Consider the following 26,558-nt stretch of genomic DNA (forward strand, 5'->3'; position numbering starts at 1 on the left):
TTGTGGGGGTCAGGAGGCCCCCCCAAGCTGGCCAAAAGTCTCTGGGGGTCCAGCGGGGATCCGGGAGCGATCTCCTACGCTCCTGACGTCGGGGGACAAAAAACAAAATGGCGCCGGCGCTACCTTTGACCTGTCATATGACAAGGCAAAGGTAGCGCCGGCGCCATTTCTACAACGCACTGGAGGTCCGAGAGTAAAAGATCACACCGGGACCCTTCCTCTGGACCCCAGGTAATTTAAGGCATTTTGGGGGGGTTCAGGAGGGTGGGGGATTTATTTTAAAGGGTCGGGGTGAGTTTTAGGGATGTTTTAGTGTGCCGGTTTTCGATTTACACGATTTACACGATATTTAAAAAACCCAAACTGCGACGATCCGATTCCCTCCCCCTCCCAGCCGAAATCGATTGTTAAGACTATCGATCACACGATTCACATCTCTACTATTTTATAAACTGTGCGGCTCCATCCACACTGTATGAAATACAGCTGTAACTTTAGACACGCCAACTTGCATGCATACGTGCTGACTTACCCTGACTACTGAAAATAACCCTCATTGAGCATTGTGAAGTTTTGAAAATGGAGCACCTTGTGTTCAAATTTTGCTTATACTGTTGCTTCAATCTGTTTCAGGCATGAAGCACTGCTGCACTACGTTTTAACTGCAGAGACAGGCATCGAAATGTCACAGACAAACTTAGCATTCCTCTGTGAAGGGAGGCCAGTAAGTCAACTCACTGGGAAGCTCTGCGTTTGTACATTGAGCGTTGTCTTTGTGTGATATTGCCAGATGATGTAAATTGATACAATCGTTCTTCTTCCAGGAGCTAGCAAAAAGATATTTAACCACTGACTGTATGAGGAGATACTATAATTTTTCAGTTTACCAGGTCAATGCTCCCACATTTGGTATGTATACATTAATTTCTTTTAATTCAAATATCGGAATCATATTTTCTTATTGATATGGCATGTACTCAAGAGACATGTTAAGTCTCATAAAAGTGTAATTGGAGACCCGAAACTGCTGAACTAAGTAACTTACTAGCCAACTTTAACTTACTGTTCACGCTTCTTGAGTCCTGTGTCATATCTAAAGAAGGGCCCCACAGAACTTTGATGGTTCAGCTACCGTAATACCTTTGGACTTGTAGCACGTAAAATTTGTAGGGTTCCCGCAGGATTGCAAGCTCATTTTCAAAGAAGCTCCCCACAGAGTTTCTGTTTGAAAAATGCAGCCAGCATGTACAATGCAGGGTATTTCTTTACTGTCTACTTTGCTCCTGCATTGAAGCAGGTGAAAAGTATATGCCTGAGAGTATGCACGATGATCTGGAAATGTAATCATTGTGCGTCCTTTCCTTTCTCTGACCTAATCCCGCCTTTTTTTTTTTTTTTTTTAATGCCGGTAACAGTTCATGTACTTTTACTTGCCTATGAGGGTGGAGCAATTTTCAAAACTGATTTTTCGCTTAGATAAATGTGTTTATTTTCCTGAAATGTTTCAATTATTGTTCCCTTTGTTCTTCCCTGGAAGTCCCATGAATGCACAAAAGAAATCCATGTTAGCAAAAGAGTGCCAGCGTTACTTTGAATCCACCTAACTCTTGCTGACTGTCGTGCAACAAACTCTGAACCATGTCATAAAGCAGTGTGTGGGCGATGTAATCTGTGACCACTCCAGAGTGTGCAGGGGACTTTCAGGGAAGTGTCTCCCATTAAACTGTATAATTGATTATTCAGGGCACTGACGTCTGCTGGCCATGCATGTTTTTGAAAAGTAGAATACATAAAGGGCAAAATTTTTCTTTTGCTGCAATTTTCCGATGATGCCTTAGTCTAGTTGGTCAGTATATAGTTTCAGCAGTGGTGTGGGCTGACCATTTAAATGTTTAGAAATCACACAGATGTAATTTATCCTTTTCTTTATCTGGAAAATCACATGCTGTGGCTCAAGAAATTACTAAACATTTTAGTGGCTGGTAAAGCGTGCCAGTAGTTTAAGTGACCTTTTATATTGAGTCCAATTATCAAGTGGGCTATGTTGCTTGTAGGTCTGCAAGCCTATTTTCAAAAGGAATGTTCCTGAGAATTGTCCTTTTGAAAATACCGTGCCACAGGAATTTTCTTTTTAGCACTTGCAAAATATGTGAAGTAAACAATGCACGTACTTCGCTGGGCCTATGCCCAGCCCACTCTTTTATCTGTGGGGAGAAATTTGTGCGCTATGGACATCTTACCTATTTTTCCCCACTTAGCGAGAGGAGGGGGAAAATTTCAAAGGTTTTTTTTTCCTCCTGGGTAAACATATATTTTTACCCACAGCAGTCCCTTTGGAAAATTAGCCCCATTATCCTGTGTGCATATAGGTATCTTCTGTCATGTGGAGGTACTCTTAAGCATTATATTTTTTTTACCTTTCACAGCTTATCTGAAAATGGGAGACATCTACTATTATGATCAGCAAAATCAGTCCAAGGGCATTGAACTATCAGCATGGATGTACACTCAGGCTGCTTCACAGGGAGATTCACAGGTATGCAACAACCGAAGAGAGGCTTGTAGGCTTAATATACCAGAAGACGTGTAAAGCACCATTCCAATACAAGTGAGCAAAACATCGCTTAGATAGAAGCATTTCCACACAGATGGGCCAGATGTATAAAGCATTTTTCCCGTAAACAATGAATTGAAACAAGTCTTTAGTACATTTGGCTTAAATAACTGGATGGGCCTTGCAGTGTTTAGCTGCCAACATAGTCTCTGTTTTATCCCTCCCTTCCCTCTCGTCTCTCATCCCTCCTTTTCCCTTCCCCTCTCATCCATTCTTCCCTTCTTTCTCGTTCCTCCTTTTCCTCATTATCCTTTTATCATACCTCCCTACCCGGCCATGTCTGATCCCTCCTTCCCCCTTCCCTTCCAGTCTTATCCTTCTCCTCCTGCCCCAAGGCTCTCCCTGCCTATCCTCTCCTGTAAAATGCTTCTGTCTTTCTCTGTCCTCCTGCCTGTCTACTGGTTGTTCCTGCCTTTCTCCTTTCCCTCCCTAAAGCCTGCCTGGTCACAGGGTGGCTTTCTTCAATAAAGAATTTCCCTAAGGTACAAAGTTGAATTTCCATACTGAACAGGTCTCCAAGGAGTTATCAGTTATCAGTAATAATAATAATAATAATAATATAACTTTAACTCCTTGTGGTTAAACTTTGAAGGCCTCTCTTGGGTGAATATCCTGACAGCGCATTTCTGGAGTCTGACTGCACAAAGGCTTCCAAATAAAGTGACTTGCCCAAGTTCCCACAAAGAGTCTGTGATAGAGGGGATTTAAATGTGTCTGTTAGGAGTCCAGTGATCTACTAGACCACCTCTTGCGTCATTGCAGAGATTAAATAGGTGCAGTATGGGAAACCAAATTCATTAATATTTTTCCAGTGAGTACGGCAGGAAATCGATAGCATTAGAAAATATTACAGTATGTGTAAAACAGTTTATAAGAAAAATAACGGTTTTGGCTGTTTGCTACAACACTGTGTGCTTGTTCTTGTTCTAGTATACTGTGTTTTTGGTTTCTGTCATGTTTATACATATTCTAGGGTTTCTTCAACTTGGCCATGCTTATTGAAGAGGGCAATGCCTTACCAGACCACATTCTAGACCATTTAAAAATTGACACCACCCTTCGCTCTAGCAACATCTCCATCCTTCTAGAGCTGTATGAAAGGTGAATTCATTTTGTATTTTTTCCTTTTTATCAGACTGCATTAGTTACATGCTTTAAGCTTTTGTCAAATTCTTGAACTCTTTACCCTGAATTAGGATTTTCCTAACTTGGTACAATAAACTAAAATGGACATGTTCACGAAGGAGTTTGGGTTGAAGAGGTAGGCTCATGTTAGAGGCAAGAGAAGGGAAGGGATGAGGGAGTTCCTAGTTTATGCAGAATTTATTTTCATCTGCAGCATGCACCTCATCTCAGTCGGAGTAAGCTTATTGGTCCTGGAGAAAACTGAAATCATATGATTTTTTTTTTTTTTGGGAGCCATTGTAAAAAGGATATAATTCTTGATCTTTTGAGACTACACAGGACCACATCTGAAGAAGGGATCCGTGTGGTCTCTAAAGCTTGGGTACTACAACATCTTTTTATGTTAGTCCCTTTCTTTTTCCGCAGATATTTTCTATAACCATATTGTAGGTTTTCATATTTTTTTATTGGACCATTTGGTGCACCCAATTGGACCATTTGGTGCACCCAATTGGCCCATTTCTGCTGTTACAGGACTCATTAAGATCTCAAAGAGGAAGAGCCAAATGTACGTGCCAGTGATTTTTGTTTGTGTTGCTTGGTATATTCTTCTGCTTTCACCAGTGGGGCTCTGGTGTGCTCACGCAAAAGGAATTCATCCTAGTTAAGTGCATCAAATCTGCATTCTGCCCAAAAGATCTCCAAAACCTTGTGAGGTAGGTCAAAAAGCTGTGCTGTGATGTCCTGCGAAAAGTGAGGAAACTAAATGCAGGAATTGTCTTTTTATTTGTAGGTGCCGGACTCACAGTGACCAAGATTCAGTTAGTCCATGTTCATTAACTCTGCTATATTTTAACCTGAAGGTTGCCTGGAATAACGTTTTGCAGTCTGCTGTGGTATGTTGCCAATATGCAATATCCTGCTGCTGTTCATGCTGTGCAATTCCAATAAATTGTTCAAGAATGTTGTAGAATGACCCCCAAACTCTGACCTTTTTTGCAGGTTTATGTTTTGGGAGCCCTTCTTTTGTCAGCTCTGATTGCGTTTGTGGTGCAGTATTTTCATTGCTTGTCAGGTAATGATTTAAATGTTTCCAGTCACAAAGTAGAACATAACAATGGACATCAGCAGATAAGGACAATTTGTCCTGCTCTAGCTATGTCATCAACCTTCCTTGCCATTACTATTTCCCTCAGCGCTAAGGAGATCTCCCAGTTGTTAGCTTTCTGAGAAAATTTTTACACGGGTAAATAGTGAGTTGCTCACATAAATCAGGCATCTGAAGATTGCCATCTCTTAGTGTGGCAAAAAATACACTCATACTTTTATCCACATTAAGAGGAGGCATTCCTGGGGATGTGTTTTGATAAGGAGAAGAAAATAATGTGCATGCTGTGATGCGGATAGATTACATTTACAAGCATGAAATCTAATGTAGTCACAGAGCTATCAGTTCATATTAGAAGAAAGATTGATAATAAGCAAATTATGGCTATGTTTATCAAAATATTCACTCAACTCATTTTATACCATTCTTCATAAAGCATTGTCACAACTATAGGCTGCTCCATACTTCATAAGTTTGTAGTATTTCAGTAGTAATAAAAATAGTCACAATCCTCAAGAAATTAAGGTCTTGTTAAATAAAGTGGAGGAAAGTGTTTGTGGTTGGTGGACTAATTTTTTATGTTTTAGGCACATTATACATTTTTAATTGTAAAGGGAATTTTAGACACTATTTCATATGACACAAAATTATACCACTGATGGTAGATGATTAAATCATCCAAATTTAAGCCCATAAGTATAGTTGAGCTAGTTGTAGGATTACTCAAAGTGAGCAGAGAGTTTATAAAAAAAAAAAAAAAATTCTAAATTTGTTACTAGTAGCTTTCTCATGATAAGACAACCTAACTTGTTTGATTGACGTAGACGCTAACTTTAAAACAAGTGTGCATGTGCCCACGTATGCAAGAATTTTAAATGATCTGCGCAAGTGCGCTTGTGCCACTTAAAATATGCATAGCACATGTGTGTGCTCCTAATTTTAAGCGGTTATGTGAGGAAGGATGTGGGTTTCTTTCCTTAGAACTTGTCTGTGTTTACAGGCATAAGTGAGCACATTTTGAAACATGAGCACGTGAAGGAAATAACCAGTTTGACCACTTAGTCCACCAGCTTGCCCAATCTATCTCTAGGTCATAAAGACCCCTCTGGTTCTTCAGGCTGCACTCCCACCAGTTTCCCAGTCCCCTCTCCCAGTCAGTTTTTGGCTAAAATGAATTTTTTTCTGACTTTTATATCTGAAAAAGAGCAGAAGTAAATAAGCACAGGTAACAGTCCCACACGTGCTGCATTTGTTGGTTTTAAAATCGGGATTTATGTGCATAAATGTTGGCCCCACTCCAGAATAACCCTGAGCCGCCCCAATATCCACCCCCTTTTTTTTCACGTGGTCTGTTGCTCATGCATGTACATATTCACGCATAATTTTCCAGTTTTAAAATAAGAGCTGCTCGCATTCTGCCCATATGCTCGCATATATGGGCCTTTTAACGCGAGCATCTCTTTTAAAATTCACCCCATAATTTTTTGTAGAATCATATTTTGCTTCTTTTCTTCTGTCTTTGTAAATAAAGAGGAGATATATTGAAAAGTGCACAACCCTCTGGTTTGAATTGCAGTCACCTTCAGTTTATACCTTAGAAGCCATTAACAACAATGAGAGTGCAGTTACCTCTAAGATGGAATGCAACAACAAATATTTATCCACCAGCTTAGTACATTTCATGTGGGGAAGGGAAAGGATGATGGCAAGCACAGTTAAGATAAGAACTAGAAAGATGCTAGTGCTAGTGAGCAGCATTTAAAGATGGACATTTGTTTTTCTCTTCTCACACCAATAATGCTCATGTTTGAAAAGTCATGATGCTACTCAAAAAAAGCATCCAGTTTTTTTGAACAAAAGACTCAGCCTTTTGGTATGGATTTAAGACCTAGCTATGCTTAGCTGATTTCCTCAGTTACACGGCAGTATGAACAAGAAAATGGCAAACACATCATACGAGGGGGGCAGTGCCAACACTTGTGTACATAAATTGCTATTTTATAAGACTTACACACTTATATTTGCCAACCTTCTTGCTTAATTTTACACCTGCTAATTATCTGGTGTAAGTGATATTAAACATAATTATTGTGTAGTACTAACTGGATAAGCAATCTGGGTGAATTGGGGGACTCTAGGCTGAAGAACCAGGAAGAGTTTGAAAACTTGGAGGACTGAGTGAACTTTTGGACTAATTGGTAAACTGGTTAATTTCATTTACAAATGAATGTTTTAAAATTGACCTTCTTAAGCAAGTATTTTGGGACTTGCACAAGTAAGTCCTACATTACTTTCAAGCCTAAAATATATGTGCTTATATTTTTAAAATAGTTAGGAAAAATACAGATGTTCAATGCATTCATATATATGGTTTCAATGCATTGTATTTATTCGCACATAAGCATACATACACATGTATATCAGGGGGTAAAAATACATGCATGCGTGGGTTATAAAATATTATGGTAAAACTATACGTGGCCATATATGTGCGTATCTGCCACCACGCGTACTTGTTTGAAATCCACTTAAGTTCAAACCCCTCCCCAACTCTGCCCCCAGATATACCTTCATTTGATCTGGGTAAACGTATGCGTGAACAGAACAAACATGCATAAGTTTACCTGCATAATGGGCAAAACTTATTGGCAAAGAACCTGGACCTCAACATGGAGAGTAGACTACTGACGAACAGGCTGTGCCAAACTGCATGTTCAGGCAAAGCCACTGCTTAACTGGATGAGTTGGAATTTATCCAGATAAGTGACCCGAATAACTGCTCTGCACGTATACTTTTACTTCTTACTTTAAAAATATACATAGGGAGATTTTACACACGTTATTTACATACATTTACCCCACCCCACCCCTCCCCACGTAAGTCGGCTTTTATGTGTAATAAGTCAGTAGATTTTACAGCATGTGCATGTGTAGAAAATTACCAGTTTTACCAATTAGTCCACTAGTTTTCCCAGTCCATTTGCAGGTCATCAAGACCCTTCTGGTTCTCCAGCCTGAACTCTCCCCCCTGTTCTCCCAGACTCCCCATCCACTTAGTACCGCACAATAAAGATGTTTGAAATCACTTACACGAGATAATAAGCAGGTGTAAATATATGCGAGTATTCTGCCAAATCTACATGCGTAAGTCTCTTATAAAACAGTAACTATTGTCCCCACCCCAGAACGCCCTTAGACTGCCCCTTTTATACATGTGTATATTTACGTGTGAATCCTATTTACATGTATATATTTGAGCTTTATAAAATAGCATATACGCGAGTACATACTGTTTTCACATATACAGGCTGATTTGGATGTGCGTAACATTTTGAAAAATCACTTTTTAGATCCTTGGAAGAATAGGTATAGGGAAACAGAGGGCTGCCTGGTACCTGAATGAAAATATCTGCCATCTTAATCTGTACTGCTCTTTGGGGTATGTCTTCCTTGTCAAATAGAAGATGCTGTGGACCTCTTTGAACAATGAAAAGAGGAATTTATTAAATATTGAGCTCCCTTAATATCAGGTTGAGTGAGGGAAGGGTCATAAGGTATAGGTATAGTAGTAGTGAGTTCTTGACTCAGAAATCGGAAGGAGAATCAACTTTCAGATAAGATAGAAGACAACTACCCAAGTGAATCGTGCTTTGATAATAAGGAAGTGCTATCCAAACATAAAGAACTTTATGAACAGTTCTTACCACTAACCACAGTTGTGAAAAACACAGCCAGTAGGTATGCCTCCCATGTTAGCTAAAATAAGGCAGGAGCAACTGTGTACATGATACAGACCTACAGATACCTGAAAGGTTTTAATAATGCACGAACCTCTAACTTCTTCCATTGGAAAGGGAAACAGTAGGAGTCATGAAATGAAACTTCAGGGGGGGGGACTTAGAATCAGCATCTAGAAATATTTCTTCACACAAACAGTGATGAATACCTGGAATGCTTCTGGAGGAAGTGGTGAAGACAAAAACAGTCAAAGAATTCAAAGGTACATGGGAAAATCACCGTAGATCCCTAAAAGCTAGAGGACAGAAATAAAGAAAAGAGTGCATGAGGATAACCCACTCGGTGCGACAGTTACTACCTTTATCAGAACCTCAACCAATAAGCCTTGATACATTTGATGCAACTGCAACATCACACACTGCTTTGACAGTGGGGGGAGAATAAGGGAATTTAATTTAGATGACAACCAAGACAAGCCCTGACTTTTATGGTCTAGGGGTACTGATATGCAAACATAAGGGAAAAAGCACAGGACTGCTTCTGTGGCCAAGTCCAAAAGCAAAGCAAGTCAGCATTGCTGGAATTTTCTGGAAGGCTTCTCACCCAGTAAAAATGTTGCTAAAAAGCAGTAATTTTTTATGGGGTTGACAATTGCTTGGTTTTTAATTGTAAATATTTAAAAAATCCTTATCATAAGGATTCGAGGTAACAGTACGAACTACCCTTAAGAAAAACCTGGGGTGACCTACATGGTATGGTAGATATTACCAAGAGAAGCATGCTGGGCAGACTGGATGGACCATTTGGCCCTTTTCTGCTGCTATTACTATAGGGCCAATTCAGTAAAAACCGCAGGAGAGCCGGCGCTCCAAGGCGAGCACTCGCTCTCCCGACACGCGCCCAGGCCACTCTCCTGGGCGCGCGGTTTTGTATTCAAATGAGGGCCCGTGGTAATAAGGAGGTGCTAGGGACACTAGCATACCCTCTTCCCTACCAAATCTCCATATTTATTAGACTTATATTTGGAATGTGATCCTAAGGGGCATATAGCATCCCATATGTAATTAAACCACCTTCATTCCCTCCTCTGCTCCCTGTATACCCATAAAGTTCCAAGTTACTTCCCTGCCCCTTCCCTTCCCTCCCACCCGTTATAATATCAGTTACAATGTAAAGCCCTTTTGGCTGAATTTGCTGTTATCTGGAAACCGATGTGATGTCTCGTTCGAATGTCGGTATAGAAAAATGTTAAATAAATAAATAAATATGTACAAGCTTATTAAACGTCTTAGTCAGCTACCTTAAAATCCTTACACAGCCTACGGTCCTCTGATTTGGAGGAATCACCCTCTACAGAGGTTTGGAATCATGTATGGAATGTTTCTATATGCATATCCCTCTCTTCTAGTTTGACACAAACATCCTTTTTTATCATGCATAGAGCGGTGTGGACCCCATGGAAATTATACAGGGCCGGACTTACTAAAACCCATGATTGTTGGACCTGTTCCGCACCTCAGGCTGCCCTACAACATATGCTGTATTCTTGCCCTTATGTACACGCCTTTTGGCTCCAAATTTGGTCGACTGTGTCCAATATATTACACTTTAGGTGCCTACTCTCCTATAGTATTATAATTCTTAAAGGTGCATACCCGCATCTCCCAATTACCACTCCTCAACGTAAACTTTTGGATTTTTTCCTTACAGTTGCGCAATTTAATATTTAATCTAATTGGAAACGAGGGGATATGTTATCGGAACATCTGTGGTAGAACTCTGTTAATCTGTATTGCAAATATGAAAAGGCCATGGCGGTCAAGTGTAACCAGCTCACCGCCTGGTCTCAAGTCTGGAAGCCACTAACTGCTTATTTAGCTTCTAAATGATCAGCTTACCACTTGTAACAGACCTATCTATTTCCGTAATATAGATGCACCTCTCTCCCTCCCCTCCCCCCCTACTTTTCTTCTTTCTCTTTTCTTTTCTTTTTTTTTCCTCTACCTTATATACTCTCCCTTTACCTTGCCTATTTTCTCTTCTTTTCTTTTTGTCCACTCCATTATGCTCTCTTCTTATCTACTATACTATCACTATCTCTTTTCTACTATTTATTTATTTATGTATTTATTTAGTGATTTTTATATACCGCGGCATGTTAATAACATCACCTCAGTTTACAATAAACAATAATTAGCAACAAGCTTTACAGACAATATTAAATAATGTGAACATATCATATATCATAAAACATCATTTATAAATTAAACACAAGTTAAGAACAAAGAACACATAAATAAATTAAACACAAATAAATTAAACACAAGTTAAGAATAAATAAATTAAAACACAAGTTAAGAACAAAGAACAATTAAACTAAAGATAATAATATTCTAATGTTAATGGCAATTTTAGATGATAAATGGGCAGTAAGAGACAATTAAAGTAAAAATTTAGCAGCGGTATAACATCAATGGGCGGTGATAACTACTACTTTCTCTGGCTTAATGACCCCATGCTCAGATTCTCGTTTTGTAATGCCATTTGTTAGACATCTTCTATATAAGTGCCTGGATAATATGTACTAGGGATGTGAATCGTTTTTCTAACAAATTGAAATATCGTACGATATTTCTAAATTCGTTAGAAATCGTAAAAATCATTTTTCGGGTTAGTGCGCACTAACTCATGTTAGTGCGTACTAACAAAAAACCGTTTTATTTTTGTTACTTTGTTACTTTTTGTTATTTTTTTCACTAAAAAAAAAAACCCGGGGAAACGTGGGAAAACAATTTTTTCCCGCAGACGATCCTGAAAGCGGGAACGATCAGGCACCCAATTCACATCCCTAATATGTACCTATTTTTTTTTCATTCTTGTTTTGATATCCAATAGTCTGTACTTTTTTTTATTTATGGTATTACTTGCAATGCTTTTTGTCTGCTACTTCTTTTAAATTGAATAAAAAGATTTAAACAAACAAACAAAAAAAATCTATCAGATTTGTCTGTCAGGACCTACCTCTGGTGAATCCATACTGCCTTGGATCCAGCAACTCACCGGATTGTATAGTTCATTATTCTGCTGAAGGAAAGAGTATCCATTAATTTTCCCACCACTGAGGTGAAGCTAATCTGCCTGTAGTTTCCAACCTCCTCTCTGCTTCCACTCTTGTGAAGCAGGACCACCACCACTCTTCTCCAATCTTGCAGCAGCATTCTTGTTTCCCGGGATCTATTGAACAGGTTTTTCCATGACCTGCCACCACATCTCTGTGCTCCCTCAGCATCCTGGCCCTATGGCCTTGTCCACTTTTAGTTTTCCTAGCTCTTCCCATATATTCTCTTCTATAAACAGAGTTTCATCTACTCCACCCCTATCTACATTCTTCTCAATCAGCAATGGTCATTCTCCAGAGTCTTCTTTAGTGAACACCAAATTGAAGTATTTGTTTACTATTTCCCCCATTTCTTCGTCTTTCTTCACACATTGCTCCTTATCGCCTTTCAATTTCACTATACCACTTTGGGCTTTCTTTCTTCCTCTGATATATTTGTCACCTCGCTTTACCTCTTTGGCAGTCCTTTCTTTCATTTGACCTTTTGCTTTCCTGATTTCTTTCTTAGTCTCTCTCAGTTTCATCAGGTATTCTTCCCTGTGGTCCTCTTTTTGGGATCCTTTATACTTCTGAATTCTGTTTTTTGCTTTATTTTGTCAGCCACCAGACCTGTGTTGTAAGCTGTTGTTGCTGGTTCAGAGCTGAAGTCACAAATGAATTCACCCAGAAGCAGGCTTGAGCAGGAGACTGGGGTTTGCAGGCCAGGAGTTCAAAATTCAGAAATAAGTTCACCCAGAAACAGGCTTTAGTAGGAAGCTAAACTTATAGACCAAAAGTTGGAGTCCAGAACAATTTCACATGGAAACAGGCTTGAACAGGAAGGTGCACTTGAAGACCAGAAGCTAGAGTCAGGAACGAGCTGCCCTTTTGAAAGAAACAGATTCTGTAGCAAGAGGCAAGTCAACCTTTAGGTTGGTGCAAACAGCTTCCTGCTTCTCAGTAAGCCCGTTTAGCTGAACCTCAGCTGTCCAGGGGTGCAGTCTAAAAGCCTCTCTGAACTGGTCTTCTTTCCTACTGTTTCTTTCTGCTTCAGGTGCCCAGCTGGTCTGAGAGTTAAAACTCCCATCCTGAACGCCAAATTTGACTTTAGTTCAAGCCCCAATAACAGGCTAGGACTCTTCATCTTGGAGAAGAGACCTCTGAGAGGGAATATGATAGAAATGTATAAATTTATGTGTATTGTGGAAAAAATAATAGGGAACAGTTATTTACTCTATCAAATAATACTAGGACTAGGGTGCACTCCATGGAACTAACTAGTAGAAGGTTTAAAACAAATTTAAGAAAATATTTCTTCAGTCAACACATAAATAATAGAATTTGTTACCACATAATCTGGTCAAGGCTAGTTTAAAATAGTTTAGGCAAGTTTTTGGGATACATTGTCAATTATTTGAAAGAAAGACTGTGATGCGTCCACCTCTTAAGTATGCATGGACTTTATCACAAAAATATAATTTTGTCTCTCTGAAGTGCAGTTAATTTTCTCACAATAATGTGTTTGTGAAGCAGTGCACTCACTTTATAGATAAGGAGCTTTTTTGCATAAGGTTTTATCTCATTACCTCAAAAGCATGGTTTTTCTATTTAAACTCACACAAACTAAAGTATGCTGTTAGCATACAAACACTTGGCTTTCACGTGCTATTTTATACCTGTGTGGTCACTTTTGCAAGTTTAAATATACTTTAGTTCATGGGCCCCAAAGTTGTCACTTTATGCTCTTACAATATTTATTAGAGTGTTCCCAGCAGTGATCAGTAGAGGGAGCTGGCATTATTTTTATCAGAAATTGCAATCATGTTTCTATTGAGCCACTAGAACAAATAAAACCTTAAAGGAATACTTTCAAACTATTTCTTGAGTAGATCTATGATAGTATTTTATAACCTGTGCATGATATGTGTACATGTATTATAAAATACGTGTATCTTTACCCTGAAACATACGCGCGTATATGTATGCTTTTGCATGAATACATGCAATGCAGTGGAAGCGAGTATTTCAAAGCATTGAACCCCTCATACCTTTCCTATCCATTTTAAAAATATACGTGCATATATTTTACACTTGAAACTAAAGTAGAACTTACTTGGTACAACCCAATGTATGCTTGTAAGTTGGCATATTTTAAAACATGCATGAGGATTTGAAATTAACGACTTTACTAATTACTCCACCAGTTTGCCCAGTCCTTTTCCAGGCCATCAATACCCTCCAGCCTGAAGTCCCCCCAGTTCACCGAAACCTTGCACCCAGTCAGTACTACAAAATAAGCAAGCCTGATATGAATTACAGCAGATAATTAACAGGTGTAAAATTACACGAGTAAGTTTCTGAATATTCGCATATATCTTTTAAAATAGCAACTCACGCACATAATTGTTGGGCCTGCCCCGAAATAGCCCTAGACGGCCCCTTTTTTTACGCACATACTTTTTACTTTTATAAAAAGCGATTTCACGAGTACAGGCTACTTACATGCATATATGCTATATCATTTCATTTAAGCACACATTGAGCCTGACTTTTCTTTACAGTACTTCATTTGCATGAATGTGCAGTGATTTATCCTAGTATTTTATAAACTGTGCTACGGATTACTGCACAGTTCATAAAACATAGCTTAGTTCTGCTCTGAAAGTACTTGCATATGTGGCAATGCAATGAAAATGCTTACGTTCTCTACCTATTTTAGCAACATAGTAGCAGAGTGAATGATGGCAGATAAAAACCAAAATGATCCATCTAGTCTGCCTAGCACATTTTTTAAAAATGTTGATTTCATTGTTTTTTTTAGGGCATTTGTAACTGCTACTCTGTGCAGGCCACCCCTAAGCCTCCTGTTAAGTATGGTAGCAACTGCCACTTCATGCAAGTTACCCCCAAGTAGTGATGGCAACTGCTGCTCTGTGCAGGCTACCCCCAAGCCTTCTGTTAAGGGCCATAGAAACTGTGGCTCCATGCAGGCTATCCCCAAGCCAAAATGTAAACTTTGTTCTTATTTGTTCAATTCCATTATCTAGCAAGCAGAGATCTTCTGTGTTTATCCTATGCCCTTTTGAATTCCATTACTGTTCTTGTCTTCACCTCTTCTGGAACATTATTTCATGCATTCATCACCTTTTCCATGAAGAAATATTTCCTGACATTGTTCTTCAGTCTTCCCCCTTGGAGTTACATATCGTGACCCCTATTTTTGCAGCTTAATTTCCATTGGAAGAGATTTGTTTTTTGTGCATCATTATTTCCTCTCAGGTATTTGAAGGTCTATTTCGTATCTCCCCTGTATCTTCTCTCTTCCAGGATATACATATTAAGGTTTTTCCACCTCCTCTCATATGGCTTTCTGAACATACCATTATGGTAGCTTTTCTCTGAACCACTTCCATTCTGCTCTTATTCTTTTTGAGATGAGGTATCCAGAGCTGAACTCAGTATTCCAGTTGAGACCTCACCAAGGAGCTGTACAGCAACATTTTATCACCTCCTTTTTCCTCTTGATTATTAGGCCATGTACATTCGTTGCCTCATTAATTTGTTTCAGTGGTACACGCATTTCTCACAAATGGATTGTAGGCATGCAAAATAGATGATGTGTGCAAATGTAGTCAGCAATAGACATATGCGCATACCATCTGTTTTGCGTGCCTACTATCCATTCGTGAGATACCATCTGTTTTGCGTGCCTACTATCCATTTGTGAGATACCATCTGTTTTGCGTGCCTACTATCCATTCGTGAGATATGCATGTACTGCAAAAACAAATGGAGCAATGAATGCATAACCCTGTTGCAGATTTTAGTGTCATCTGCAAAAAGACAACATAAGAACATAAGAACATAAGAAAATGCCATACTGGGTCAGACCAAGGGTCCATCAAGCCCAGCATCCTGTTTCCAACAGTGGCCAATCCAGGCCATAAGAACCTGGCAAGTACCCAAAAACTAAGTCTATTCCATGTAACCATTGCTAATGGCAGTGGCTATTCTCTAAGTGAACTTAATAGCAGGTAATGGACTTCTCCTCCAAGAACTTATCCAATCCTTTTTTAAACACAGCTATACTAACTGCACGAACCACATTCTCTGGCAACAAATTCCAGAGTTTAATTGTGCGTTGAGTAAAAAAGAACTTTCTCCGATTAGTTTTAAATGTGCCCCATGCTAACTTCATGGAGTGTCCCCTAGTCCTTCTACTATCCGAAAGAGTAAATAACCGATTCACATCTACCCGTTCTAGACCTCTCATGATTTTAAACACCTCTATCATATCCCCCCTCAGTCGTCTCTTCTCCAAGCTGAAAAGTCCTAACCTCTTTAATCTTTCCTCATAGGGGAGTTGTTCCATTCCCCTTATCATTTTGGTAGCCCTTCTCTGTACCTTCTCCATCGCAATTATATCTTTTTTGAGATGCGGCGACCAGAATTGTACACAGTATTCAAGGTGCGGTCTCACCATGGAGCGATACAGACGCATTATGACATTTTCCGTTTTATTCATCATTCCTTTTCTAATAATTCCCAACATTCTGTTTGCTTTTTTGACTGCCGCAGCACACTGAACCGACGATTTCAATGTGTTATCCACTATGACACCTAGATCTCTTTCTTGGGTTGTAGCACCTAATATGGAACCCAACATCGTGTAATTATAGCATGGGTTATTTTTCCCTATATGCATCACCTTGCACTTATCCACATTAAATTTCATCTGCCATTTGGATGCCCAATTTTCCAGTCTCACAAGGTCTTCCTGCAATTTATCACAATCTGCTTGTGATTTAACTACTCTGCACAATTTTGTGTCATCTGCAAATTTGATTATCTCACTCGTCGTATTTCTTTCCAGATCATTTATAAATATATTGAACAGTAAGGATCCCAATACAGATCCCTGAGGCACTCCACTGTCCACTCCCTTCCACTGAGAAAATTGCCCATTTAATCCTACTCTCTGTTTCCTGTCTTTTAGCCAGTTTGCAATCCACGAAAGGACATCGCCACCTATCCCATGACTTTTTACTTTTCCTAGAAGCCTCTCATGAGGAACTTTGTCAAACGCCTTCTGAAAATCCAGATATACTACATCTACCGGTTCACCTTTATCCACATGTTTATTAACTCCTTCAAAAAAGTAAAGCAGATTTGTGAGGCAAGCAGTCTAACTTTAGTTAGTCAGCCTGAGTGACTCACAGCTCCCTTGATTAACAAATGTTGTTCCCTATTCAAACCTAATCACACTACCTCAACACCTTTCCAAGGTGAGTAACTGAGCTGAACTATTCAACTTTTTTACTTTGGTATATAAAGTATATACAAATGTATATATAAAGTGTATATGTATGTATATATAAAATGTATATATGTATATATAAAGTATATACAAATGTCACCTTCTACTTACTCCACAATACTGTTTACAATAATATTGAATAGAACTGATCCCTGAGGAACTCCACTTCTTACTCTTCTTTCTTCAGAGTAGGTTCAACTTAGCGCTACTTACTGACATTTGTCAGTAAGCCAATTTGTAATCCAGTCCACCATCTTGGGAACCACTTCTAGACCCCCTTTTTTTTTTTTTTTTATGAGCCTCCTATGTGGGACCGTATCAGAAGCCTTGCTGAAATCCAGGTAAACCACATCAAGTGCGCTTCTTTGGTCCAGTTCTCTAGTTACCCAATAAAAAAAAAAAAAAAATCAATCTGATTCATTTGACAGGACTTTTCTTTGATAAAACTATGTTGTCTTGGATCCTGTAACCAGTAGTTCATTATCCTTTCCTTTAGCATTTATATGGCTATGTCATTGCTACTTGCATTGGCCACTGGGCAATTCTTTCACTTGTTAGTGAATTTCTGAGTAGACTTTCTTTTTTTTTTTTTTTGCAAAATCATTTTTTATTGTGAAGACATACAATATCCCAGTTACAGAAAAAACATAGCAGTGAACAACACTATCAATACGGTAACCAGTTTAACAAAAAGGTTATGGAAGCCTTCTTTTCTTTATTTGTTTATGCAGCATCCCCCACCCCTGGATAGTACTGAGAATCCCAATCCAATCAGACCAACAAATTCCCAAACGCTCCAAGCGCATCACTCGATACCCATTCAACCACCATTCGCACCACCCCCAATCATAACCACTCCCCTCCCCCCCAATCCCGCCCAATTGTGACATCTCCAGCTTCTCTTTGACAGTAGTTATTCAAAGTATTGCAGAGCACCTAAGCTTAGCAGTCCTTTCATTTCTCACAGGACATGCAGGATGGTAGTCCACACCTTTGGGTGACATCACAGGATGGAGCCCAATCACGGAACACTTTTGTCAAAGTTTCGAGAACTTTGACTGGCCCCTACTGAGCATGCCCAGCAATGCACCAACCCTGCATCCAGCAGGGGTCCCCCTTCAGTCTTCTTTTTTCCGCGCAGCAGTAGCCACGTGGTTAAGGAGCTCCACAGAGATTCCTGACAGGAATTTTCCTCACGGAATTACTAAAAAATTTCATACTCCACAGGGGTCCCTCCTTCGAATTTTTGAATCCGCAGTACTCCGGTAAGTTTTTACCCATTTTCGGTCAATTCACGTCGAGTTTGGCCCTCGCAGCCTACTGGCCGTCGACCATACCACGGCTCAATTTTTTTTCATGGCCATGGCGTCGGGGTTCCATCGGTGCCCAGACTGCAATCGCACCATGTCCATTACAGACCCTCATAAGGTCTGGATGTGAGCATGATGTCCTGACCTGCACCAAATGTGCCCTAATGACACCAAAAGGTCGCAAGGCCAGAATGGAGAAGATGGAACTTCTCTTCCGTGCTCATGGTAGGAGCACAAGATGGCGCCGGCCATCCATTGCTCCTACCATGTGACAGGGGCTGACTAATGGCACCGGTAGCCCCTGTGACATAGTAAGGTCAAAGGCTATCGGCGCCATTTTGAATACCGGCAGCCGAGGGCGTGAGTGCAGGAGATGGCTCCCGGACCCCCCCGCTGGACCACCAGGGAGTTTTGGTAAGTCTTGGGGGGTTCAGGAGGGTGGGGGGTTTGTTTAAATTTGCTCCTTTAGCGGCCGAATAATTCGGCGAAGATTCGTTGTATTCGTGGGGAATCGCGATACTTTTCGCTTTCCCACAACTACAACGAATATGGCCCTATACGTTGCGGATTACCAATATGTAGGAAACGAATGCACACCCCTAGTATATAACTGTATGCAAGTAACAGCCAATTTTAATGTAGCAGCAAAGGCTCTCAGCTGTACTGAGCAGATCTGTTTTTGGCACTCTTTTGTGCATGCAAATGACACCCTGCTTCTGGAACGGCAAACTTGTCTCTCAGTACTTAAAATTAATCATTTCCACTCACCTTGTTTTTCAGTCTGACCTGTGAGTTGTTGCCTAGTTTTGCGTAATTTCTGCTGCCTTAAGAAGTAGTAAGAGCTTCATTTATCTTTCCTTGAAATGTTTGAGGTTTTTTCATGTCTATCTTCAGCTTTTATTGTTTGTCGGAGTTTGCCCTGCGTAAACCTCTTCAGCAGTTAATTACCTTGGTGACACTCTGGGACAGTCAAATTACCTGCCAGTTGTTAAGCACATGCTAGATAAAAAGTTTTTTGATTTTTAGTACTGCATGAACTTTATGGCAGCCACTGACTGGCACATTTAGATAATTTCTGCTTTAGATATGATAATCGTGAGATGTTTACCAGCACTGCATGCAGTGAGTACTCTTGCTTCCCCTTCTGTATGTTGGAAGTAAATAACATAAGTTTTTTTTACACTTTTATAAATTACCTATTTAGCTGTATAAAGATGATTTTTTTTCATGTAAATTATCTAATCTTAGCCAGATTGCAAAGAATCTTCCTAGCTTCCAGTGTCTTTTAGTATACTCCAAAATTCATCACTTGGACATTCAAGTAACTTCCAGATGTGAATGAACATGCATTAGTTCCTAGTCACATGTATAAACAGATTGCAGATGAGGATGAACATTTGGATGCTGAGGGCCTGATTCATCCAGGTCTTTTCCCATTGTCGCAAAATGGAAAAAAAATCCTTAAATCAGGTCTTAAATATGTTTCAACTTTTTGTAGTCTGTCGTACTACGAATCTGGATACAAATATCTGCACTCATTTAGATGTCAAATACATGATTGAAAAATCTTTTATAACTTTGGTCTCCACCTTCATGATTTCTCTTGCTACCACCACAGGAAGCAGTATGTCATTTTGTTTCTAGGAATTTGACATATTTTTCAAGATGTGGAGTGCAGGAGTAGAGGTGCATTTGTACAGTGTGGGTACAGAAGTGATAGAAATGATGAATGTTTGAAGACAATTATTCTGTTTAAATTTTGAATAGAATATATTTGTAGTAGCATTTTCATTCTCTTTTTTTCATTAAATTTCCTGTTGTCCAGATGTAGAGAAACATCTTGCTTTGAACTGGGTCATGCAGGCACAGGTTAATCAAAGCAACTTGCACAAGATCACAACAAAGTCAGTCAATGGAGGGCCTTTATCTTATCTTAGAACCAGTTATGCTAAGCATCTTACTTATAAGTACAAAATGGAAAAAACCCTTAAGTTCATTTGGCCTAGTGTTATTCATAAATTAATCAAACTATATTCTTTTTTGTAAAAATAATGTATTTAGAATAATTTTTAAAGATTATGCAATTTATTTTCTAAGTAGAATGTTATACTCTAGACATGCATTTGTGAGATAAGGCAATGATTAGGGCCTGAGGGATGCTAGGCTGCACGGAGGCATAACCAGCAGAAAAAGATGATAATGACCCAGATCACTTGGAGTATTATGCTTAGTTCAGGATGCCATATCTCAAAAAGGATAGAAATAGCATAGAAATAGTCTAGAGAAAGACTACCAAACTGATGCGGGGTCTGTACCAGAAGACATGAGATGAGAATTGAGGGACTAAATATGTGTACTCTAGAGCAGTGGTTCTCAACCTTTCTTCTTTTGGGACACATTGAACACTTGACCATCACGGAGCTAAATGGAAACATATACTCTGCATCTAAAGGAACCTGCCTCCGCCCCCCCCCCCCCCCCATCCCATCCCCATACAATGGATGCAAAGCAGAACTAGGATATTCCAAATACAACTCGCTATATAAAAAAGAGATTGTGATTCTAGTGCTATCTCAGTAACAGAAACACAAACTCTCTTACTACCAGGCGCATTGTAAAATACAAAACCTGAAAAAAAAAACACTCAACATGTATAATATAATTATATTTATGTTTATGTTAATAATTTATCTTTTATTAATGTTATTTAGCTTTTTGCTTTGTTTAAAATTATTTCATTATTGACGTTTAAATGTATTAGACTAAGGAATTTTACTTCCTGCTTATTCTGTTTCATTGTAAACCGGTTTGATATGCATTTTATGCAGGAAAATCGGTATAAAAAAAACCTAAAAAAAAAAAAAAAAAAAATGTGTGTAGCAAACCTTCCATACCATTGCAACACTAATTCCAAGAACTCAAACAACATTAGCCCTTCCCATGAAAAGGCAGCAGTGCAGAACCAATGCATATCCTATTGAGAATGAGGAAATGCAACAAAGAAGATTGATACAAATCCCTACCTACTAGTGAAATACCTAACCTCAGACACACATACAAATCCGACCTTCACCAAATGCACAATAAAAGACCACAAATTACAAATGTGGAGACAAACTGGAATTTAAACCTCAAAAAGCCACACTGCATGCAGTGCAAAACTGGAGAGCTAGAAACAAATACATATCCTCCTATACTAAGCAAAGTCCAAAGATAGAAGAAATGCACATTCCCCAAACTGATATATTATGGCTCTTGCACTCCATCAACCTTCAATTTTCCCAAATACTCCTTTTCAATCATCCGCTCACGCTCATATCCCCGCCTAGCATTTCTGACCCCTAACACCTCCTCTTCCCTGTGCTCCCTCTCTCTCCTGCTTGACTCTCCCTGCCCATCCCATCTCCCTGCTTGTCCAGCTACCCCAACCCCCTGTTTTTCACCCCTTCTTGCTCAGTGGCCCCCACAACCTCTCTGTTCCTTCCACCTTCATCTTCCCAGAATCCCAAACCTCCACAGGGTCAGGGTGAAGAGATCAGCAGCAGGGGAAGATAAAGCTTGTGTCCCATCAGGCCCAGAACAGCCAGCACTGGCAATGTCTCACTTTTATCTGGGCGAAGGAGGGTCAGAAAGAAGAGAAGGAAGTGAGTATTCTCCCATCAGGCCCAGTGCAAGAGAAGTCAACCAACTCCCACCCAGACTGATAAGGAGGCAGCCATCTGCTGGCCTTGCGACACACCTACCAGGACCTCGCAACACACCTGTTGAGAACCACTGCTCTAGAGAAGAGGAGAGACATGGGGGATATGATACAGGATATGATACAGGCTTTTAAATATCTGAAAGGTATTAATAATGCGTAAGAATCAAACATTTTCCAGTGGAAGGGGCAGTGCAAAACAGAATGTCGGGGGAGGTGAGAGTATGAATGGGGGAGAGAATTGCAAATGGGGTTTGAATGCTTCTGGGGGGGAGTGACTTGAAAGGGAGTGAATGCTGGGAGAGTTGAAGAGGGGATAACTGCTGGGAAGCACTGAGGAGGAAGATAATGTTGAGATGATGTGAAAAGGTGAATGGCATCTTCCTCCCTGTCAACAGCAATAGGTATTGAGCTGTTTGGCACCTTATTCACGTAAGGTCTGTGCTGCCACATGCTCTGCAGCAGGTATGAGGAGGACAGGACTAGGGTGGGAAGTGAGAGAGAGCCAGAATAGGGAGTTGCACGAGAGCCATGTGGGAGGGAGGCTTTGTGTTAAATACTGTGAGGGAGTAGAAGGGGGAACAAGAAAGTTAGGAATGAGGAAGAAGGGGTTCAGAAGAACTGGAGGAAAGGCAGTAGAGGGGTGAGAAAAAGACAGCTGTGGTGATGGGGAAGGGGGTGATAAAAAAAAAAAAACAGAAATGGTGTCAGAGTGGGGTTGGGGCAGAGGTGTGTGAGAAAGCCACATGGGATGATGGGTGACAGAGAGCCATGAAGGGGAACTTTGAAACAGAAGACTTCAATTTGGACAAATATCATTTATAACATTTGGTGTATTCAAAAGCTAATAAAGAGGGTTTTTTTTTATAAATGAATTGAAGGAAGAAAATAGTCATTCTAAAGAATTGTTTGATATTTTTAACTCATTGACTATTATGACATGAGCTTCAACTATTATTAAGCTTTCTGCTTATCTTTGTTATGATTTTGCTCAGTTTTTCCAAAGCAAGATTTCTCAGTTAAGGGAGGGAGTTATTTCATCTATTCAGCACTTTAGTGGAGACGGGAATGACTGAGGGTGTCTCTGGGAGATTTTTTCTCCCAAATGATTGTAAATAGGATTTCTAGTGAGATATTTGCTGTTACCCTAATGAAAGATAAGCCTAGTGAGTATGCTAACTGTATAGTTGGGATGAGACAATGAAATGACCTGTTAATGTTGCAGGGTCAGCGCAACACGCTGTGCACTTGCACAGGGCGGCAGCGCAGAGGAGGTGGCGGCCTGGGTCCACAGTGGCCAAATTGAGTGGTGGCTGCAGGGCCACCTGGAGAACTCCACCCCACGGGCAGGCAAAGTAAATAAAAAGCCACGGGATGCGTAGGAGGCTTGCCAAACCCCCCTGCCTGATCCAATGTAGGGGGGGAAAAAAGCACATCCTCTACGCGAGCCAACAACAGGAGCAGCGGGGTCAGTCTCACGAGAGGAGCAGTGAGATTTCACAGCCCCTATCACGAGACTGGCTCTGCAACAGTAGGAGACGATACTACTCAAATGCTGCTCCTGCTGTCTGCTTGTGCAGGGTGAGGGAGAAGCCTGACACTAATAAACTGTGCTTGGAGTGGGGAAAGGAAGAGCCTGGGAGTGACTGCCTGAGAAGGTGGGGGAAGAGCATAGGGAGAGGAGAGGAAGAAAGTGATGAAAGCATAGAAAGGGGAGGAAAGAACAAGGGATGAGGGAGGGAGGGAAAGGGGAAAAGGAGGGAAAAGCTGAGGTAATGAAGAAATAAGGTGAGAAAGGGGATTCATCAGATAGTAAGGGGTGAAAAGAACAAGAATCTCTAGAATGACAGAAATGGGGGAAGAACTGAAGTAGTGTGAGAAGGGGAGAAAGGGAAGAGCCTCTAGGGGGTGAAAAATGGAGGAAAGAGGAAATTTAGTGAGGGAATGGGGAGGAAGAGCTGAGGTGGTGAGGTAAGGAGATGAGAAGTAAAGGAAAGAGCTAAGGTAGTGAGGCCATGGTCCACCTGGTGGACCCCATCATCTGCTGATGAACCAAGTAGAGAAGAGACATTGGGCTGCCAGTGGACTGCATCCCACCAGTAGCTCAAGTGGAGTGGATGCCACCTGTGATCCCAACCCGATAGAGGCCAAAATGAAGAGATGGGCCCAGAGATCCTAGGGGAGAAATTAGAAGAAAAGAAAAGGTGAAGCCCATGTGTGTAAGACAGCATATGTGTGTGTGTATGTGTGTGAGACAGCATGTATGTGTGTTTGTCCACACACTTGTGAGAGAGAGAGTGAGTATGTGCATTTGAGACAGAAAGCATGAGTGTGTGAGCATGAGTATGTATGAGAGAAAGAAAGTGTGTGTGCATATATGAGAGAGAGAGAGAAAGGAGAAAGGTTGTATGGTCTCCCTCCACTACTAATCCCCTGGTATGGAGAGTATGAATTTTTTTTAATCCTTATTAGTTTTAATTATTGGGTGTTTGATGTATCTGCTGTTTTGAAATATTTTACTGGTGTTTGCAAAATTAAAAAGAACAATTTAAATAAGTTTTTAAATATTGGATGTTTATTCAGCTGTCTTGAAATATTTCTTTTCGTTATTAATATGGTTTTACTATTGTGCTCAGTGGGATCACTGAGAGGAGAGGATCACCTTGCTGGTGGCTGAAAGGAATCAGTAAGTTTTTGCTTGGGATATGTTTGTGTGTTTGTGCTTTTGATAGTCAGTAAGGCAGTGAATAAACAAGTTAGACTGTTTGTATTTTTAAATAGTCAATAAGGCAGCTAGTAAGCAGTAGGTAGTGTGTTTATTTATAAAAGTCTGTAAGGCAGCTAGTAAGCAGAACTGAGTGTTTGTATTAAAAAAAAACAAAAAACACACAATTCTCCCCCCCCCCCCCCAAAAAAAAAAAAAGTAGCCAGAAGCTAGAAATAAGCTAGGAGCAGTGTATACCTAAGTAAAAAGGTTGAAAAGTTCAGCTCAGTTACTCACCTTGGAAAGGTGTTGAGGTAGTGTGATTTGATTTGAATAGGTACCAACATTTGTTAATCAAGAGAGCAGTGAGTCACTCTGGCTGACTAACTGAAGTTAGACTGTTTGGATTTCTCTGAAATGCTCCCTGTTCTACGTGCAGGTCTCAAGAGGCAGGCAGAGCTCCGGAGTCTCAATGCATGGATGAGACGATGGTGCAAGGAAGAGGGATTCAGTTTTGTTAGGAACTGGGGAACCGTTTGGGGAAGGGGGAGTCTCTTCTGAAAGAATGGGCTCCACCTTAACCAGGGTGGAACCAGACTGCTGGCGCTAACCTTTAAAAAGGAGAGAGAACAGCTTTTAAACTAGAACAAAGGGGAAAGCTGACAGTCGCTCAGCAGCGCATGGTTCGGAGAGAGGTATCTTCAAAGGATACTAATGATGCATTAGAATTAGGGCATCCCGACAGTGAGGTTCCAATAATAAGAAAAGTAGTCAAGTGCCTGTAACTAAAAACACGCCTGAGCTAAAAAATTCTAACTTATCCCTATCAATTAAAAAGCAGAATGAAAAAACAAACTTTGAAATGTTTGTATACTAATGCCAGAAGTCTAAGAAGTAAGATGAGAGAATTAGAATGCATAGCAGTGAATGATGACATAGGCTTAATTGGCATCTCAGAGACATGGTGGAAGGAGGATAACCAATGGGACAGTGCTATACCGGGGTACAAATTATATCGCAATATCAGAGAGGAGCACCGGGGAGGCAGTGTGGCGCTTTATGTCTGGGATGGCAGAGAGTCCAACAGGATAAACATCCTGCATGAGACTAAATGCAAAATTGAATCTTTATGGGTAGAAATCCCTTGTGTGTCGGGGAAGATTATAGTGATAGGAGTATACTACCATCCACCTAATCAAGATGGTGAGATGGACAGTGAAATGCTAAGAGAAATTAGGGAAGCTAACCAAATTGGTAGTGCGGTAATAATGGGAGACTTCAATTACCCCAATATTGACTGGGTAAATGTATCATCAGGACACACTAGAGAGATAACTTTCCTGGAAGGAATAAATGATAGCTTTATGGAGCAATTGGTTCAGGAACTGACTAGAGAGGGAGCAATTTTAGATCTAATTCTCAGTGGAACACAGGACTTGGTGAGAGAGATAACGGTGATGGGGCCGCTTGGCAATAGTGATCATAATATGATCAAATTTGAATTAATGACTGAAAGAGGAACAGTATGCAAATCCACGGCTCTCGTGTTAAACTTTCAAAAGGGAAACTTTGATAAAATGAGAAAAATTGTTAGAAAAAAACTGAAAGGAGCAGCTACAAAAGTAAAAAAAAGTGCAAGAGGCGTGGTCATTGTTAAAAAATACCATTCTAGAAGCACAGTCCAGATGTATCCCACACATTAAGAAAGGTGGAAAGAAGGCAAAATGATCACCGGCATGGTTAAAAGGGGAGGTGAAAGAAGCTATTTTAGCCCAAAGATCTTCTTTCAAAAATTGGAAGAAGGATCCAACAGAAGAAAATAGGATAATGCATAAATGTTGGCAA

General features: G+C 40.1%; 1 protein-coding gene across 1 annotated transcript in view; it reads left to right on the forward strand.

Annotated features, from left to right (window-relative positions):
• SEL1L3 (SEL1L family member 3) overlaps window positions 1-26,558 on the forward strand; it is a 185,227-nt gene that overhangs the window by 127,228 nt on the left and 31,441 nt on the right. The window contains 6 exon segments of the mRNA XM_029589818.1: window positions 634-724; window positions 825-909; window positions 2,427-2,536; window positions 3,588-3,715; window positions 4,533-4,635; window positions 4,742-4,814. Coding sequence (XP_029445678.1) covers window positions 634-724; window positions 825-909; window positions 2,427-2,536; window positions 3,588-3,715; window positions 4,533-4,635; window positions 4,742-4,814 — 590 coding nt within the window.

The sequence above is a fragment of the Rhinatrema bivittatum genome, chromosome 1, assembly GCF_901001135.1.
Source record: "Rhinatrema bivittatum chromosome 1, aRhiBiv1.1, whole genome shotgun sequence".
Lineage (NCBI taxonomy): Eukaryota > Metazoa > Chordata > Amphibia > Gymnophiona > Rhinatrematidae > Rhinatrema > Rhinatrema bivittatum.